Source organism: Aotus nancymaae, unplaced genomic scaffold, assembly GCF_030222135.1.
Source record: "Aotus nancymaae isolate 86718 unplaced genomic scaffold, 86718_ANA_hifiasm-v0.15.2.pri h1tg000090l, whole genome shotgun sequence".
Lineage (NCBI taxonomy): Eukaryota > Metazoa > Chordata > Mammalia > Primates > Aotidae > Aotus > Aotus nancymaae.
The window spans coordinates 4,097,849-4,115,915 of record NW_026988505.1 but is presented as its reverse complement, the minus strand read 5'-3'; the positions used below and the strand labels follow the sequence as shown (position 1 = coordinate 4,115,915).

At 38.8% G+C, this 18,067-nt stretch overlaps 1 protein-coding gene across 1 annotated transcript in view; it reads right to left on the bottom strand.

Moving 5' to 3' along the window:
- The window catches only part of CSMD1 (CUB and Sushi multiple domains 1), a 2,129,340-nt gene that overhangs the window by 199,937 nt on the left and 1,911,336 nt on the right, over positions 1–18,067 (bottom strand). Inside the window, exon 49 of the mRNA XM_064369795.1 lies at positions 16,035–16,223. Within this exon, the coding sequence (XP_064225865.1) occupies positions 16,035–16,223 (189 nt within the window). The remainder of the gene's footprint in view (positions 1–16,034; positions 16,224–18,067) is intronic.

Below are 18,067 nucleotides of genomic sequence, written 5' to 3'. Positions count from 1 at the left end.
TTTCATGCTGAAAGGATCATTAAAATATAAGTGAGGGTTGAACAATGAGAACACATGGACACAGGGAGGGGATCATCACACACTGGGGCCTGTCAGGGGGTGGAGGACAAGAGGAGAGAGAGCATTAGGACAAATACCTAATGCATGTGGGGCTTAAAACCTAGATGATGGATTGGTAGGTGCAGCAAACCACCATGGCACGTGTATGCCTATGTACCAAACCTACACATTCTGCACAGGTATCCCAGAACTTAAAGTAAAATACAAAATAAAATAGTAAAATGTATGTCTAACATAAATTTTTAAAAATAAAAACTCAAGCCATATGCGCAACAGTAATTTTCAAGCTGAAGTGAATTATTTCTCACAAGATTTTCAAATTTAAAAATAAATGAAATCTCCATTTTCCATTTGAATGGCTAAGGCTTTCTGGAAAATGTGAGCAGAAAAACTACCGTTCATCAACACCATTACAGCCACCAATTTAACTGACATCAAAACAACCTAATGCACAGTCGACCTGAACTCTACTACATGGATTCATTGCAGATACGTCATTTCATATATTTATAATTTGATCACCAAACTTGTCCAGTTATGAAGGCAGCATCTATCTCAGAACGGTGCAGCATGTGCACAAAATTGCAACTCCTGTGCCCCTGAGGTCGCTCTCTGCTGTTTTACTCCCTATGACATCCAGAAGCAACCATTCCAGTAAATGAAATGCCCATGTATGATCCACGGCCTATTAACAGAAAATAGGCATAATAAATAATTTTCTGGAAAATGAATTCCATACAATGCTCATACAAGTTATTTTTTAAAAGAAAATCAATGGTACCTCAGAAAGATTCAAGAGTAAGAGTGAATGGCATAGAGTCTCAACTCTTAGGGCATCTGAGATCAATTTTCCCTGATTCCACGTCTGCACAAATTCTAACTATTACAATTGGAGGTCAAAAGTTTTGTTTCCAAGCTTTTAAATGGAAAAGCCCAATTTAATGATTATCTCTATTAACTTGACCAAACTAGAGGTATGGAACCGAATATATCAAACCAATCCACAAAACAAATGCTCTGAACAAGAATCAACAATAAAGATTGTAACAATTATCACCCTCTAAAAAAGCACAGCTAAAAACAAGCTTCGGAATTTTTTTTTTTTTTTGAAAGAAAGAAAGAAAGAAAAATAAAGAAGAGGAGGAAAAAGGAAGCTTCAGAATTTTTTAAATCAGAGAACAAATTGATATGCCAAGGATGTGTTATTTTAAAGAATATCACGTGAATATGAACCAGAAAACATTCCGGCAAGCTCGTTGTGTCATGGTCAAAATACTTTGAAGAGCACAGTTCTTGGCATAGGTGTTTATGTGCCTGTGTGCCTGGGTTTCCAGCCCAAATTACAGAGCTGTTGGAACACCCTCAGATGTTTCATTTGTGGGCCTTCTTTTAATAGTATCCCAATTTTAATTAGTACTAGGAAAGCAGATGTGGCAGAGAAATGATGCCAAGAATCTGAACTTTTCATGTCCTCTTGTAGTAAAGGCATGAGGTTCTTCAATTTCAGTGCATACCAACATACCAGTTAACAGCTTGCTAAATATCTTAATACTTATATATGTATATGTATGGGTGTGTGTGTGGTGCCCACTTTTCAGTATTAATGGGCACATAAACCTCATATTAATTCTGAGTAATGCAAAACCCACTATTTGCCTTCGCATGTCAGACAATATTAAGAACAGACAAAACTGGCTTTCAAAAATCGCCCTTGTCAAATTGTCTCCTAATAGTCTATTAAATAATGAGTTTTTCTACTCTTTTTTGTAAAAATGAAATGCAACCCCCCACATTCCCAATGCTATTTCTTAAAATTTGTTAAACTGATGCTGAAGTGCTTCTTAATAAATACAAAAGTCCTATCAACTCTGATGAAAATTTTGAAAATAGTGAGGAAAAGTACTTGATTGCATTTGATGTGAAAACATATTATTGTCATTTCAATTAAAGCACTATGGACTTGGCATATCAGTAGAAAAAACAGAATGTCCAGAAATAGATATACACCTACGAGATGATTTAATATAGGAAGTAATTGTAGGCCAGGGCATGGTGGCTCATGCCTATAATCCAGAACTTTGGGAGGCCAAGGCAGGTGGACAGGCTGAGGTCAGGAGTTTGAGACAAGCCTGATCAACATGGTAAAACCCTGTTTCTACTAAAAATGCAAACTTAGCTGAGCATGTTGGTGCATGCCTGTAACCCCAGGTACTTGGGAGGTTGAGGCAGGAGAATCACTTGAACCTGGGAGGCAGAGGTTGCAGTGAGCTGAGTTAGAGCCATTGCACTCCAGCCTGGGCAACAAAAGCAAAACTCCAGCTAGGTAGGTAGGTAGGAAGGAAGGAAGGAAGGAAGGAGGGAGGGAGGGAAGGAGGGAGAGAGGAAAAGGGAGGGAAGGAGGGAGGGAGGGAAAGAAGAGAAAAGGAAGAAAAGGAAGGAAAGAAAGAAGGAAAGAAGGCAGGAAGACAGGAAGGAAAGAAGGAAAGAAGGAAGGAAAGAATGAATTTGGAATTTTAAATCACTGAAAAAAAATTAGTGGAGAAAATAATTACCCAGCAAAGTATTTAATAAATGACATTCAGATAACTGTGTAGCTGTCTAAGAGGGTGACATCTTAAAATAGGATCACACTAACACAGACTCACTCTAGAATATGAAGCAAATACTTACATGTATAAATGAAGCTACAGATTAGAAAATTAGCACCTCATTGTATAAATGAAATATTTCAAATTTTAGAAAAATAGGTCAATTTTAACAGAAAATAGAGAGGACTTTTCTAGGTGATAGTTCACAAAGATTAAGATGTTTCAATTCAGAGACTAGCAAAGACATTTGCTATGCATATGACTGACAAGTGGCTAATAAATTATTGTACAAAGAACTTTCAATATAATTGAAAAAGACCAAAGAAAAATAAGAAAACCATGAGAACATAAACTTTTTTTTTTTTATTGAGACAGAGTCTTGTTCTGTCATCCAGGCTGGGGTGCAGTGGCATAACTTAGGCTCACCACAACCTCTGCCTTCTGGGTTTAAGCGATTCTCCTTGTGATCCACCCACCTTAGCCTCCCAAAGTGCTGGGATTACAGGTGTGAGCCACCACACCCAGAGAGGACATGAACTTTAAAATATATAAAGATTTTGTACCAATCTTCAATACTGTGGTCTTCCCATAATGGCAGAGATTAGGCTTTGAGTGTATTCTTCACCTGAGTAACGAACATCGTATCCAACAGGAAACCCTCAACCCCTGCTCACTGTCCTTCCTCCCTCCCTGTTTTTGGAGTCCCAAGTGTTGATTATTTCCATCTTATGTCCGTGTGTGCCCAGGTATGTGTGTTTAACCCATGCTGATTAGGTACCTGCATCTGTGGCGTGGTTGTGAAAGCACAGACTCCAGACTTCCTGGAGCCTGTCAAATCAGAATTGTGCAGTGCCGGGAGTCAGGAATTCGCTTTTTAAACTAATATTCCAAAGGATTCTTGTTAACTTTGCAAGGTGAGAACTGCGGGCCAAGGAGAAGGACTGGTCAGCTACACAAATATGAAACTGAAGTAAGAAATGCTGACATGGACAGAAAGCCGCAGTGGACACCCAGGTCCCCAAGACACAGCAGACTGCCTGGGGGCTGAGCAGAAACGAGACAATGAGAAGCAACTCCACACCTCGACAACAGTGCATCAAAAATGGGAAAACAGGCAAAGCTCACACTGTCTGCATCGACGTGGCCTGCGTGGAGATAAACACCTGCCATCCAGCCTCAGCGCAAAGCACTAATTCTCTCTGTGATGGTCCCTGGACAGACGCCCCATCCCGCCTGGCAAGTGCAGCCACTTTCCAGCACTAAGTGGTCACTTCCTTTGAACTGTTCACTTATTTTTCCTGTCTCAGCTGTCTCCACATTAACCATTTTGGAAAACCAGCTTCCCCAGTAGCCTGAGGCTCATGCCTGCATACCCATCGGGGTTTTACCCACTGCAGCGCTCGCCCAGGCTTGTCCACACATTTTCCTCCAGAACTTCTCTTCTTTCCACCAGGAACTGACATTGTCAAACTGTCACTTTCACAGATAGAGGCTGCTCTGTGCCTCTTCAATGAAAGACCATAACCTACCCTTCAATGTCAGCTGGTATCTTAAACTGCACACAGGGCATTTCACTATCTTTACTCCTCTTTGCCTTTTATTGATTTAGGAGCCGTCATTTTCAAAGGTCCTCCTGCTGGAGTGTAAAGTTCAGGCTGACTTCTTCTTTCTCTCTCTCTCTTTTTTTTTTTTTTTTTTGAGATGGAGTCTTGCTCTGTTGCCAGGCTGGAGTGCAGTGGCACAATCTCAGCTCACTGCAACCTCCACCTCCTGGGTTCAAGCTATTCTCCTGCCTCAGCCTCCCAAGTAGCTGGGATTACAGGTACCCGCTACCAAACCCTGCTTATTTTTGCATTTTTAGTAGACATGGGGTTTCACCATGTTGGCCAGGATGGTCTTGATCTCCTGAACTGGTAATCAGTCTGCCTCGGCTTCCCAAAGCTCTGGGATTACAGGTGTGAGGCACCGCACCCGGCCCTGGCTGACTTTCTCATCCCTATTTCCTATTTGCCTCTGTTCCCCTATCTTCCCACTATCTGTCTGTTTGCTTTCTGAAATATTTTCAGTATTCAATGTCAGGTTTATTTCTCAATGCTAAGCACATTAAACTCCATTATAGGATTTTTTTTAAATGTGAAATACATAATTGATCTCTATTAGCCACTCTTCTGCATAGGACCCTTGATTCTTTTATAAAATATTACTTTGCATATTTTGTACAGTTACTTGCCCAGAATGGTCAAGGTCTTCATATCACTACTACTATTACACAAAATTACCATTTCTGCACATTTCCACTGACTACAATACTGCTTTTATTAGAAACCACATTTCATACATAGTTAGAATGTGTGAAGTTTGAGATGCTCAGTGGGTGCCAAGCGTGGATGGAGGAAATGCATTATTTAATTTAATAAATAAACATGCTGGATTTTAGCACATGGTAGAGGAAAATTATATGTCTTCAGTAAAATGCCTGAGATGTAATTTGTAAACTGCAGAAGGTAACTGATATTGATTGCGCTGGACTCTGCATTTCAGTCTGATCTTGGAAGATTAATTTGATACAGGGTTGGTAGACAATGGCCTGCTGGTCAAAACCACTCTGCAGCCTGTTTTTTAACAGTTCACAAGCTAAAAATGGCTTTTACATTGTTTTTAATAGTGAAAAATTTAAAGACAAAGAATATGCCACTGAGACTGCACATGACCCCCAAAGACTGAAGGTCTACCTGGTCCTTTATAGAAAAAGAGATCCACCCTCTGATTTCAGCTACCATGAACAAGAAGGGAAATGTGTTACCAGCTTAGTTACCTAAACATTGCTGACTTGACATTCAACAACACTCTGCTTGACAGCCAACCAATAGGTTTGCACTGAACATATTCCTGGGTGCAAATATGTCTGACTGCATGAAAGTTTGTTTTTCGTTAGGCTCCTGTTCTTTCCTGGCATTATGATAAAGGTTTCACGCCAACATTTGCGTTTAATCCTTCAAAACAGATTGGGGACCATCTTTATGTCCATTTGCAAATAAAGAACTTCAGTGAAGTCACTTGCCCTGTCCAGGGTCACACAACCAGCAAATGCTGGAGACGGGAGGAATCCATCACTAAATTGCAGGAGCCTGACTGTGCAAAAGCACAGCACTGTACCCAAGCACCTCTTTCAAATCTCATAAGATTGTGTGAAGTAGCTTTAAGCAAGGGCAAGTAGGATAAACCTCATTTTACAATGTACTTGATGGAAGTTGGCCAGTTTGAGCCATATGGACTGTGTTGATTCACATCCTGGTCATTTACAATCTGGCTGACATAATGCCTACAACCTATATAAATGTATATATATATACATATACATATATATATATATATATATGGACACACACATGCATACACAGACATATCACACCATGTGATTTGACATTTAAAATTCCAGGAATTTCTATTTAAGCTTCTAATGAAATCTAAATGTCTGGAAATACTGTATTATTATCACGAAATAGAGGAGGACATTGATAATGAAATAGAAGCAAGTAAATATGCATACAAATGTGGGTCAAGATGGCCAGGGGAGACCTATGTTAATTCTAGCTAAATAATTATAAGCTTGCTTGGCTCGGAGTACACTGAAGTTTACATACCGAACCAAACTGTATTATTGGTGTAGTTAATTAGAAATCAAGCGGCAACAGGAGGTCTAAGGCAAAGACCATCCGAGAGCACAGTAACACCGGGGAACACCTCGGGGTGGTTGCAGAGCAGGGAATACTGCTCTGGTCCCAGGAATGCCTTCTCAACATGGAGAATGCATGAGGGCCTCATAAAGAGGGCTTATGCAAAGATCTCTGAGAAGGAAGGGGACCTCTGCTCACAAGATCAGGGAGGGTCTTTGCAGATGGGAGCTGGCAAGGAAGAGAAAAGCCTTACAGGACAGAGGTCACGGAATGCCTTAGGCTCTGCCTAGGTTCTAGGAATTTGGAGTGATTTTAATTGCTCTGTCCTTAATACTTGGGAGATAAAAGCCCCTTGATGCATTGCGTGGGCTCAGACCAGGTGGATCCTCATCCACCATACTTCTGATGCAGCTGCACCCTGATAACAATTGGTAATAAACTCAGAGTACTAGTTTAGCATGTCTTAGAAGGATCTCAAGTGCTCTCCCCACTTCCTGGCTATCTTACCTACCCCTTCACCCTCCCCTTCCATGCCCATAAGATCAATGAGGTTACGCACATAATAAAAGTGTTTGGAGCCCAGAGCTGGGGCCAACGTGGTTGCCACGCTTGTGTAGGTCCCCAGGACCCATGCTGTAAATTCTACTCTTGTGTCTCTGTCTTTCTTTCCTTTTCTCAATCCCTTGTCACCATCAGGACTAAGGGCACCAGGTACGGGGTTGGGTCTGGTACCCAACATATAAAAACCAAGATAAAAGCCTTAACTACTTTGCTCTTTATGTTCATAAGTGAAGGATTTCAATATTTATAAAATATCCCCATTAATTCATTTATGCCAAGTCTCCTAACATATGCTCCTAACATTTGAGAAAGATGTTGTTTTAAAAATTTTGTATAGAATGGGAGAAAATTTTTAGTTTACCCATCTGACAAAGGGCTAATTTCCAGAATCTATAAAGAACTTAAACAAATATACAAGAAAAAAACAACCCCATCAAAATGTTGGCAAAGGATATAAACAGACACTTCTCAAAAGGAGACATTTATGCAGGCAACAAACATATGAAAAAAAGCTCATCGTCACCGGGCATTAGAGAAATGCAAACTAAAACCACAATGAGATGCCATCTCACGCCAGTGAGAATGGCAATCATTAAAAAGGCAGGAGACAACAGATGCTGGGGAGGATGTGGGGAAATACAAACGCTTTTACAGTGTTGGTGGGAGTGTACATCAGTTCAACCATTGTGGAAGACAGTGTGACAATTCCTCAAGGCTCTAAAACTAGAAATACCATTTAACCCAGCAATCCCATTACTGGGTATATGCCCAAAGAGTTATAAATCATTCTATTATAAAAACACATGCACCCGTATGTTTATTGCAGCACTGTTCATAATAACAAAGACTTGGAACCAACTCAAATGCCCATCAATGATAGACTGGATAAAGACAATATGGCACATATATACCATGGAATACTATGCAGTCATAAAAAAAGGATGAATTCATGTCCTTTGCAGGGATGTGGATGAAGCTGTAAACCATCATTCTCAACAAACTAACACAAGAACAGAAAAGCAAATACCCCATGTTCTCACTCATAAGTGGGAGTTGAACAATGAGAACACATGGACACAGGGAGGGGAACATCACACACTGGGGCCTGTTAGGGGGTCGGGGGCTAGGGGAGGGAGAGCATTAAGAGAAATATGACGGGGTGATGGGTGCAGCCAACCACCATGGCACTTGTATACCTATGTAACAAACCTGCACATGTACCCCAGAGCTTAAAGTACAACAAAAAAAATTGTATAAAGCAAAAGGACAGTTTCCTCTGAGAGATGCCCTGTCTGTGAGTAAACATAATATTTAGGGGTGAATACATGGTATAATGGAAATCAATTCGATTTTAGAATCTGAAAGACTAGAGTTTCAATCCCACGTGAGATAATTAGGCATTGTGCTTTTTTCTAGTAACATCATCTGTGAGCAACAGCATCTACGAGGATTGAAGAGACACACATAGACATATCTTCAAGTGTCCTCTGTCTCCTCCACCCACCTCTGCGCCAGTTCGCATCCTTTGCCATGCTATGTATAAGCAGAATACAGGGAGCTATATCTATCTATATGTTCTGACTTTAAAAACAGAAGCTTAACCATGTAATTTGTGAGAAAGATTGTTTTTTGTACCCTTTATTGCCTGCAAAATGCTAGCAAATCATCAGTAAACAATAGACAAACTCCACTCCAAGCAAAAGCCACATCTGATAGAAGGCTATGAGAACCAGACCTTTAAAGGAAATAGGTGCTCGGGAGTTGCTCTCTCTTTGACCAGGGAACTTGAAAGCAGTGCACTCTGATGTGCCAGTTTAACTGAATCTTTGAGATAATACAGAAAATTTCAGTTCTAATTCAGGCTTCTCCTCAAGATGAATAAGATTGTGCCGATAATGGAAACAACTGCTTGGCAGAGTTTCTTGCTGTAAAGCAGGAAATGAAGCCTGAGGACAGACGATCTGCCTGGCTTTATCGAGGACGATAAAAACCCACACAGATTTTTCAGAGAGAAATAATTTAAAAGGTCAAGCAAAGTTAGAAAAACAACCTGGAGTTCTCTGAAACCAGTAAAACACATCTTGCCAGCTCCATCTTCTCGCTCACAGAGGAGCTGTAGCAAAACTTTTACTTGCTGAATCTGGGGTAAGGCTCTGTCCAGGTTGTGGCCTGGGTTCTGCCACTTTGAACCCCAAAATTGGGGTTTGGAGTTGGTGCCCCCCAAATCCCCTTCAAGACCTAACAATAATAACTTGCATACATGTAAGATTTGAAGGCTTATTGTACTTTATATTTAATCCTCTCAATCATTCTGGGAGCTACATATCAAAATTTCTATTTTACATGGCAGAAAGTAGGTTTAGGGAGATCAGGGCTCCCTGGGCTTTTGGGGGCTACTTTTGACAGGGATGGTCCTTGCAATGTATCCTCCAATTTCAAATCCAAGTAATTTTTCTCTCAAAATTTGGTGCATCTGCAATGTCACTGGCAAAAAAGTGAACTGGCGCAAGACAAAAAATCTTTAAAGGGAAAAACGTTCTCAAATACGTATCTTAGAAAGCCATCGATTATTGATTTTCTAAATTTAAAATGGTTACCAAATGGCCACAAGTGACAGGGTATTTTGCTTGGGTCTGAGGGCCACAGTGGCACCCACATAGTTTGTAAGATCAGTAGTTGGGGGCCCTACAAGAGAATGAGCTCAACCTTCCAGGTTTGATCTTGCTCATTTATTAAAAAGCAACTGTTATATTTTAGTAACAATTTCAATCTATTCTTCTAGACATCTTTGTAAAGGAGATAATATCAATTATATTTATTTTATGTAAGAAAAAAATATAATATCAACTCAAGAATCATTGTAATATTAAATAGATCAATGCAGATTTTAAGTTTCCAATGTCACAAAGAGATATTTGCCATTTTTAATTTTTCTTTTTTTGTTTTTACAGTTTTCAAGCCCCCTATTTAAAATAAAAATAATTAAATAACTATGACGACCTTTAAGTTGGATGTGGAAGTCTTAATATATTTTAATGTTTGCATCCGTAATTACATTCCCAATTATCTCAATGACCTTCTATATGATTTATTGCAGGATGTATAACCACTTTTGACCAAATGTGAGATGCTGTCAGAGTCTAAACTGTTATTTATTTTCTGGTAGAGTTGCCCAGTTTGAAATGTATTACAGCAGATAGTCTTTCTTTAATTACAATTTTATTCATTTGAATTGGTCCTTATAAAACTTACAAAGTCAAGTATGATGAAGCAAATGAAGCATCCAGTATCTTAAACTAATTTAAAATCCACTGCCTCATTACTGGTAATTTTCAAAACTCCATCTTTTCTTGGCCTCAGACTCACTACTGTCACAGTTTGCACCCTGGGGACAGTTTGCACCCTGGATCTGAAGCGTAAATATCAAAATCGATTTCATGAAGCTTCTTTCCCTCACATGATCCGCATTCCAGTGAATGGTACCAAATACTCCCAGCAATCAAGGCCCCACCAAAACATGTCATCCCAGATTTATCTCTTCGTTTTCACCTGCTATCATGAGAGACTGTGGACTCTGCTTCCTACATATTTTCTATATCTGTTTTCAGGCCAAACTTGTTTTTCACTGTATTTCTAGAAGCCTTCATATTGCTCAAACACACATTACTATGACCCACTAAGTACTCATGAATCCCAGACAGGATTCATGTCAATCATTCATCATGCCAACGAAAGATTGAGCCTTCTAAAATGCAGATGGGATTGTATCTCTTTTGCTCTTTAAAGGCATCTCATCAAGCAAGGACAGAAGGTGAAAGCCACATAAACATGCAGCTGAGACTTTCCGTGGGCTGCTCCTGCCTGCTTCTCCAACCCATCTTCCTCCACCACGTCCCCTTCACCTTCCAGCCCAGACATCCCATCAGAGAACAATGTCCTGGACCTCCTGTGCTACTTCCGCTGGATGACCATCCATTCCTGTGGACTAGCATATTGAGTTGTACTTATTAGTTTATAAGTCTCTCTTCCTTCAGACTAGCAGAGCCATAAGAGCTGGGAATACTTTTTATTCACCTTGGTACCTGCAGTGCCTAACTCAGTGCTAAGTTTGAACTGAAAAGAAAACAGGCTTCCTTAATACTTGTATGAGGCTTCAGACCCACAGCTAGAACCTTAATCTACAAACACGAACACATAGTTAACATCACTTTGCCTGTATATGAAGGAATACAAAAATAAATATGTCAAGAAATTCTGCAAAATATACCCTCTCCATAAACATGCCCTTGTATCTACTTTTATGTTGGGTAGTGTGCTTGAAGCCTAGAGGTGTCAGAGGTAAAACCCATAACTTTATCCCTACAGATATGCTATGGTGGAGACTCTCATGTCCCAGTTTTATATCAAATATGAACATCTGCAAGAAAAATAATATCATGAAAGACTTCTTTGCTGATTTGAGTGGCAATGATGTGGTGCCATGTTGATTTAGCTGGGGTTTTTGAAAATTGTTTTTCCCATGTGGAGTTCTAAACATCTTAAAGCAAGAGCTTACCTAGTCTTTTATTTAATAGCATACAATTATGAATTGTCAGTAATTCAGGATCACATAAATGGTGATGATTCTTCCATTTATGTTAACTCTCTTTAAACAAAATGCTAGATTTTTCAAAGACAGAACATGTCTTCAACTATCTCAGAAATGAAAATAAAATTATCTAAATGCCATATATCTCTCCTTGTAAGTTGAAATTACTAATTAAGATTACGAGGGCCAAATAGAAAATAGGGTTCCCTTAACATTTTATTTTTAACACCAGAGGAAAATAGCAATACATCAATGATAATCATAGTGCCTTTTCTTTTTAAAGTGTTCTCAAATTCAGCCTCAAAATAACTTTTTGAATCTATAATTTTTAAAAATTTTCTGATTACATATTTTTTGAGACAGTCATCAAAGAGTCCAATTTGTACCTCACTAAGGATGTGGCTTCATCTGTTATATTGAGTTGAATGTGTCACTCTGTATTCCAGGTCATGGTGTCCATCCATGGTGGCAGTTACTATAATTTTTATATATATATATATATATATAGTCTCACCATCCATGGTGGCAGTTACTATAATTTATTTATATATATATATATATATATATATATATATATATATATATATATGTGTGTATGTATATATAGTCTCATTCTGTCTCCCAGGCTGGAGTGCAGTGGCACGACCTTGGCTCACTGCAGCCTCTGCCTCCTGGTCTCAGGTCATCCTCCCAGGTAGCTAGGTCTACAGGTGCACACCACCACACCTGGCTAATGTTTGTATTTCTTCTAAAGATAGGGTTTTACCATATTGCCCAGGTTGACTTGAACTTCTGTGTTCAAGCAATCCACCATCCACCTTGGCCTCTCAAAGTTGCTGGGATTACAGGTGTCAGCCACGGTACTCAGCCTATAATTCTATTTTTCATTATTAGACTTTGAATCCCTTGGAAGGAAACAAATCTTTTTGTTGTTGTTGTTCCCTCATGGGTCAACATACACAACTGCTCAACACATCTATGAGTGGATGGGAGAAGGCTCCTAGTATAATCCACAACACTCCATATGCAATTCGCTGAAGAAAAGCAGCTGAAAACCCACAAAGTCTCTTTCCAACTGTGTCATATGAGGCCGAAGTGTTTCTACAACTTAGGGAAGTATATACATTCTAGGGACAGGCACAGTGGCACACACCCGTAAGCCCAGAACTTTGGGAGGTGAAGTGGGTGGATCACTTGAGGTCAGGAGTTTGAGACCAGCCTGAGCAACATGGTGAAACCCCATTTCTACTAAATACAAAAAATTAGCTGGTTATGGTGGTGGGTGCCTGTAATTCTAGCTACTTGGGAGGCTGAGGCAGGAGAATTGCTTGAACCCAGGAGGCGGAGGTTGCAGTGAGCTGAGATCGTGCCATTGCACTCCAGCCTGGGCAATAAGAGCAAAACTACATCTCAAAAAAAATCTACATTCTAAACATAACAAAAGGAAAGTGTGTAATTAATAGTAAACAAATAAAACCTCCCTTTATTGTATACTGCAAAAAACACACATTTATCTTTTACATTAAATTCAGTTAAATCAACTTTAATAATTCCTTAAGGATAAGCAAAAGACTGTTGGGGTATAAATTGCCAGTATCTGTTGTACAACCTTATGCTATTTAAAACTTTTATAATTCCTTCTCAATGGCCTTTATCTATCCAGATAACCGTTTTTACTCTTTATTTTAAAGATTTAATTTTGTTTTTAAAATGATAAAAATGCCTATTTAATTGTATCACACAACTTAATGTTCAAAAATCCTACTTTTTGCTATATTTTTCGTTTTGTCTTAAGCACTACAGTCTGTTTATAATGGAAATACTTTTATATTATAATTAAAATGCTATTTTACACAAATTGTAAATATCTAAAAGGTGACTAAAAGAACTCTTCCACAAGAAATGAATTTAAATGCTTAAAATATAGATCCTTTCAGAATTGGTATTTACAAGATTCTATTTTAAGTATAATTTCTTCTAGCAGGAAACAGTTCCACTTTAACACTGGTCAGGCTCTCAGAAAGACTGGATTCTAGACAAACATTTTTATGATTATTAAGTCCCTTACCTCTTATATGTTTCAGTTTCAAATACATAAAAATAAGTAGTTCAACTAGATTGTTTTTAAGATCCCGCCAAGTTTCAAATATCAAAATGTATGAAGAAAAAACAAAACCATATTGATTTCGGGTTAACAGAAAGGTTAACAGGACGTGCAGAAAGTCGCAGGTCTGTTTTAGAAAGATGATCCTTCTTAAATATTTTATAATTTGAGAGCAAAATCATGTAAGTAATTTATTGCCAAGAACAAATCTGAAGGAAGATACTCTAATTCTTCTTCTAAAACATAGTGTGCACTCTAGCATCCCACATCCACAAAGCCATTGCCTCTCCGTCATGTTCAACACAAAGAAGAGACACCCTGACCATGTACAGATTCCTTGGCAAAAACTGCAAAGATGTCAGAAGAGCCTCATCTGCAGTGTGCACTATTTGTATTTCTGAATCATTTAACTTAGCATTAAATAGTTCTGCTGGGGGAGGCCATGGGAGAAGAAGAAAGAAGTCAAGACTTATCCAAAAGCCATATATTTGACATCCTTTAATCCTCCTGAACCATTTATTGAAAGAGCAAGCCCTGTTTCTACCTCATAAACAGTTTCCAGAACTCCTTGTTTACGGATCAGAAAGATGAACTGGGGTGTGCTTGGCGCCACCTGAGTCCCATTGGGACGTGACGGTCCCTTTCCATGCCTCTTTGTGCTTCCACCTGGAGAGCACATTCCCTTTAGGATCTAATTTGACTCCGCCTCTAGAGGACAGAAAATGACTTCAGGAGTTTCTGCCCATTCCACGGAACCCCTTTCCTGTGTCCAGGCTGCTGTTTGGGTTGTGACTTTGGCATTAGCGTCTGTTTCCAGTGCCACGGGGCAGAGACCACAGGGTGTTCTCTGAGCTGGAGTTGGGTCTCTTCAGCAATAGATTCTGTGACTCTGTTCTATAAACATTCTTGCATCTCACGTTCACAATGCCATTGCCTCTCAGTCACGTTCAACACAAAGAAGAGACACCCTGGGCACGTTCCCACAAATTCTACACAGTCATAGAACATTTAAAGCAAAAGAGAAACATATCTTCTGCTAAAATAAAAACTATTATTTTAAAGAAAAAAAATCATCATTCTAATCATTCTTAATGAAGTAAGCTGCTTGAATCTATCTCTCTGTTTATTTTACATTAAAGACAAATTTTTAGAGGTAAAACATAAATAACAGGCTAAATGTCTGATCAACTTCTCAGAGTCAAAGACACCTACAGTAAGTGTGATAAGAATCTATTACTGTCTCACAAAGCAACACGAGAAAATCAAATATCTAATGAAAATGAGAAAAAAAGAGATCCAATATGAGCTTCCACTCATAAATCATAATTAGCTTTCAAAGACTAATATATTTCATTATGAATATAAACCTTGATAAGATAAAACTATGAAAATTTCATGACATCAAAGTTTTCAATTAAAATTAAAATGCCTTATTTGAAAACCTGGTTTTTATGCATGTGATAGATAAAATGCAAAAAGAGACATGAAATATTGAAATCAACTTCAACAAGTCTTAGATTTAAATAACCAAAAAAAAAAAAAAAAATCAAATACAAAGCTTACGGCTCAAAGTATAAGTTTTTAAACTAAAACAAGGAAAATGAGTTTTTCAGAAATTAATGTTTTAAAATTAATACAATGGTCAAGAAAAATTATTTTGAATCTTAATCAGATGACACTTTGTCTTTACTTCAAGAGGAAGTACAAGTAAGTGTTAGAATAGCTTGACCCATATGTTTATTGCAGCACTATTCACAATAGCAAAGACTTGGAACCAACCCAAACACTCATCAATGATAGACTGGATAAAGAAAATGTGGCACATATACACCATGGAATACTATGCAGCCATAAAAAAGAATGAGTTCATGTCCTTTGCAGGTACATGGAAGAAGCTAGAAACTATCATTCTAGCAAACTGACACAAGAACAGAAAACCAAATACCTCATGTTCTCACTCATAAGTGGGAGTTGATCAATTGCAACACATGGACACAGGGAGGGGAACATCACACACCTGTCAGAGGGTGGGGGCTAGGTGAGGGATAGCATTAGGAGACATATCTAATGTAAATGACGGGGTGATGGTTGCAGCAAACCACCATGGCAGGGGTATACCTATGTAACAAACCTGCACGTTCTGCACATGTACCCCAGAACTTAAAGTATAATAAAAAATAAATAAATAAAAATAAAATGGCCACATTAAAAAAAAGAAAGAATAACTCCACCCAGGATCTAGTGACGGTCCATTCTTTCTCCAAATTTATGCTATACAGCTAAATGTCAGGAAAGTTCTCATGGCCCGTGGAAAGCTGAATTCTTACTGTTAAAAACTAACATTCAATATTTCCTTACCTTTTATTCTTAGTTACTTCTTCATTTATATTCAGAGAGTGATTAAAATGAGAGCAATATACAGAAAACAAGGCTGGGGATGAAAATGAGTTTCTTACCCTGGCAGAGTGGTGTGAGGGAGTCCCACTGGTACATGCCGAGTGGGTTCCGTCTACAGGTTGCATTGCTGTGGCCGATCATTCGGTATCCAGGCTTGCAAAAATAATGCACTTTACTTCCAACTGCTCCTGCGGTCCTGTTTAGAATTCCCCCATTCTTCAGCGGGTGGGTCAAACTGCAGTAAGGTGCTGTGGACAGACAGAAACACACACAAATAAGTAAACAAACAAACAAATGGCTGGTGCCATTGCCTTGGAGAGAGGATATAAGTGAACTACTTCTGTTTTCCAAACAGTAGGAAGTGAGCACCAGTATGTAAGTTTGTTCTAAAGACCATTCCAAAACTCGAGGGTCAAGAGACAAGTCTCTTACTCTGAAGTTGAGATCACCTGCAGCTGTGAGTCCATGTGAAGCCAGGATCCTGCCTATGGTATTTTGAGAAACATGAGGGGGATCCAATCTTTTGGCTTCCCTGGGCCACAATGGAAGAAGAAGAATTGTCTTGGGCCACACATAAAACACACAAACACTAATGATAGTTGAGAAGCTATAAAAGAAAATGCAGAAAAATCTTACAATGTTTTAAGAAAGTTTACAAATTTGCGTTGGGCTGCATTCAAGTCATCCTGGGCCATATGCAGCCCGAGGGCCGTGGGTTGGACAAGCTTGGTCTACAAGGATCATTTTGAATGACCTCACTGACCTCTCTAAAGCAGGTTACCTAGTTAAATAAGCACACATATCACAAGGATAAAAGTACAAGGGTACTGCACAAGTCATCATATTTGTAACAAAAGTATTCTCAATGTTTTTACGTATTATTAAAATGGAGAAAGTAGAAATATATAACATTTTTTTAATGAAGGCCATTAACTTTTTCCTGTCACTGTTAAGTGAAACTTGTAGACTGTACAATAATGTGGATGTTAACCTTCTCTTTTAATATATGGGATTTGAATGAAAACTTTGAAGAAAATGCATTCTCTTGAGTCGATAACAATCTCACAATAGCTTTAATCATCCCCCTTTGTAAGGAGACTTTTTAAAACTAGAGACAGGCATTTGTTAAAATAATAATCTTACTCATACAGAATGTCACATTTCCATGGCTAAAAGTCCCTGCATCTTATTTACACATTTAGACAAAGAAACTTGCTTCATCCTCACAAGGCGAGGTCACTCCTGCATAAAATCCTAGGAACTCACTTTAGATGAATTTAAACAATGCAACAGAGAAAGTCGTGAAGAACTGGAAACTCTTGGTTTCTTTTTAAAGAAGGGGTTTTTAGATCTTCCACTTCCCTGTGGGGCTTCCATACATAAGCACACACATGCAGGTCTGAATGCTTAATGTTGTCCCTTTCCTTGGAAATACATTCAGAAGAAACTTTCTGAAGGTTTTCTATCATAGTGGTGCCCAGAAGCAACACCAATGTGTCTGGCCTCAGTTGCCAGCATGTCCCTAAGAGAAGCATCCTGAGAGACTATTCTCAGCTAGGTGAGCCCCAGAAATACCATTTCATTTTTTTAATGGGCTGATTTTTCTTAAGTGAAAATCCACTATCATAAGAATCTCTTGACTCACGGCTCTGTTGGCCACACCATTTTCTAGACCAAATTCTTCTCAGTTTTGAATGAACCAAAATACTTCGTTTAGACAAAGTATGAGTACAGTCAGGCACCCTAAATACCAGTGGCTTAGAAGCACTGTGCTAGTAAAAAAAAAAAGGTAATGAAAAAATAAAGTCTGTGGAGGCAGTGACCATGAGGTTTGTTGGATGTCACCCCTGCCTTATGACACAGCTACATCTGTTAAGGGATGTAATTTTGTAATTTGAAGGATAATCATCTAACTCTACAGATTCTGCTAAGAGTTCATTTTCTTTTACTGTGTTTCCTCTATCGCCAGGCTCTCAAAATACTTGTTCTTTCCTAACTCACCTAGAATAAGGCATGAAGGGCACCACAAGAGAAATCATTGCACAGAACTCAAAGAGACTGGAGCACTGGCTGTGCCGGCTCCACGCCTGGC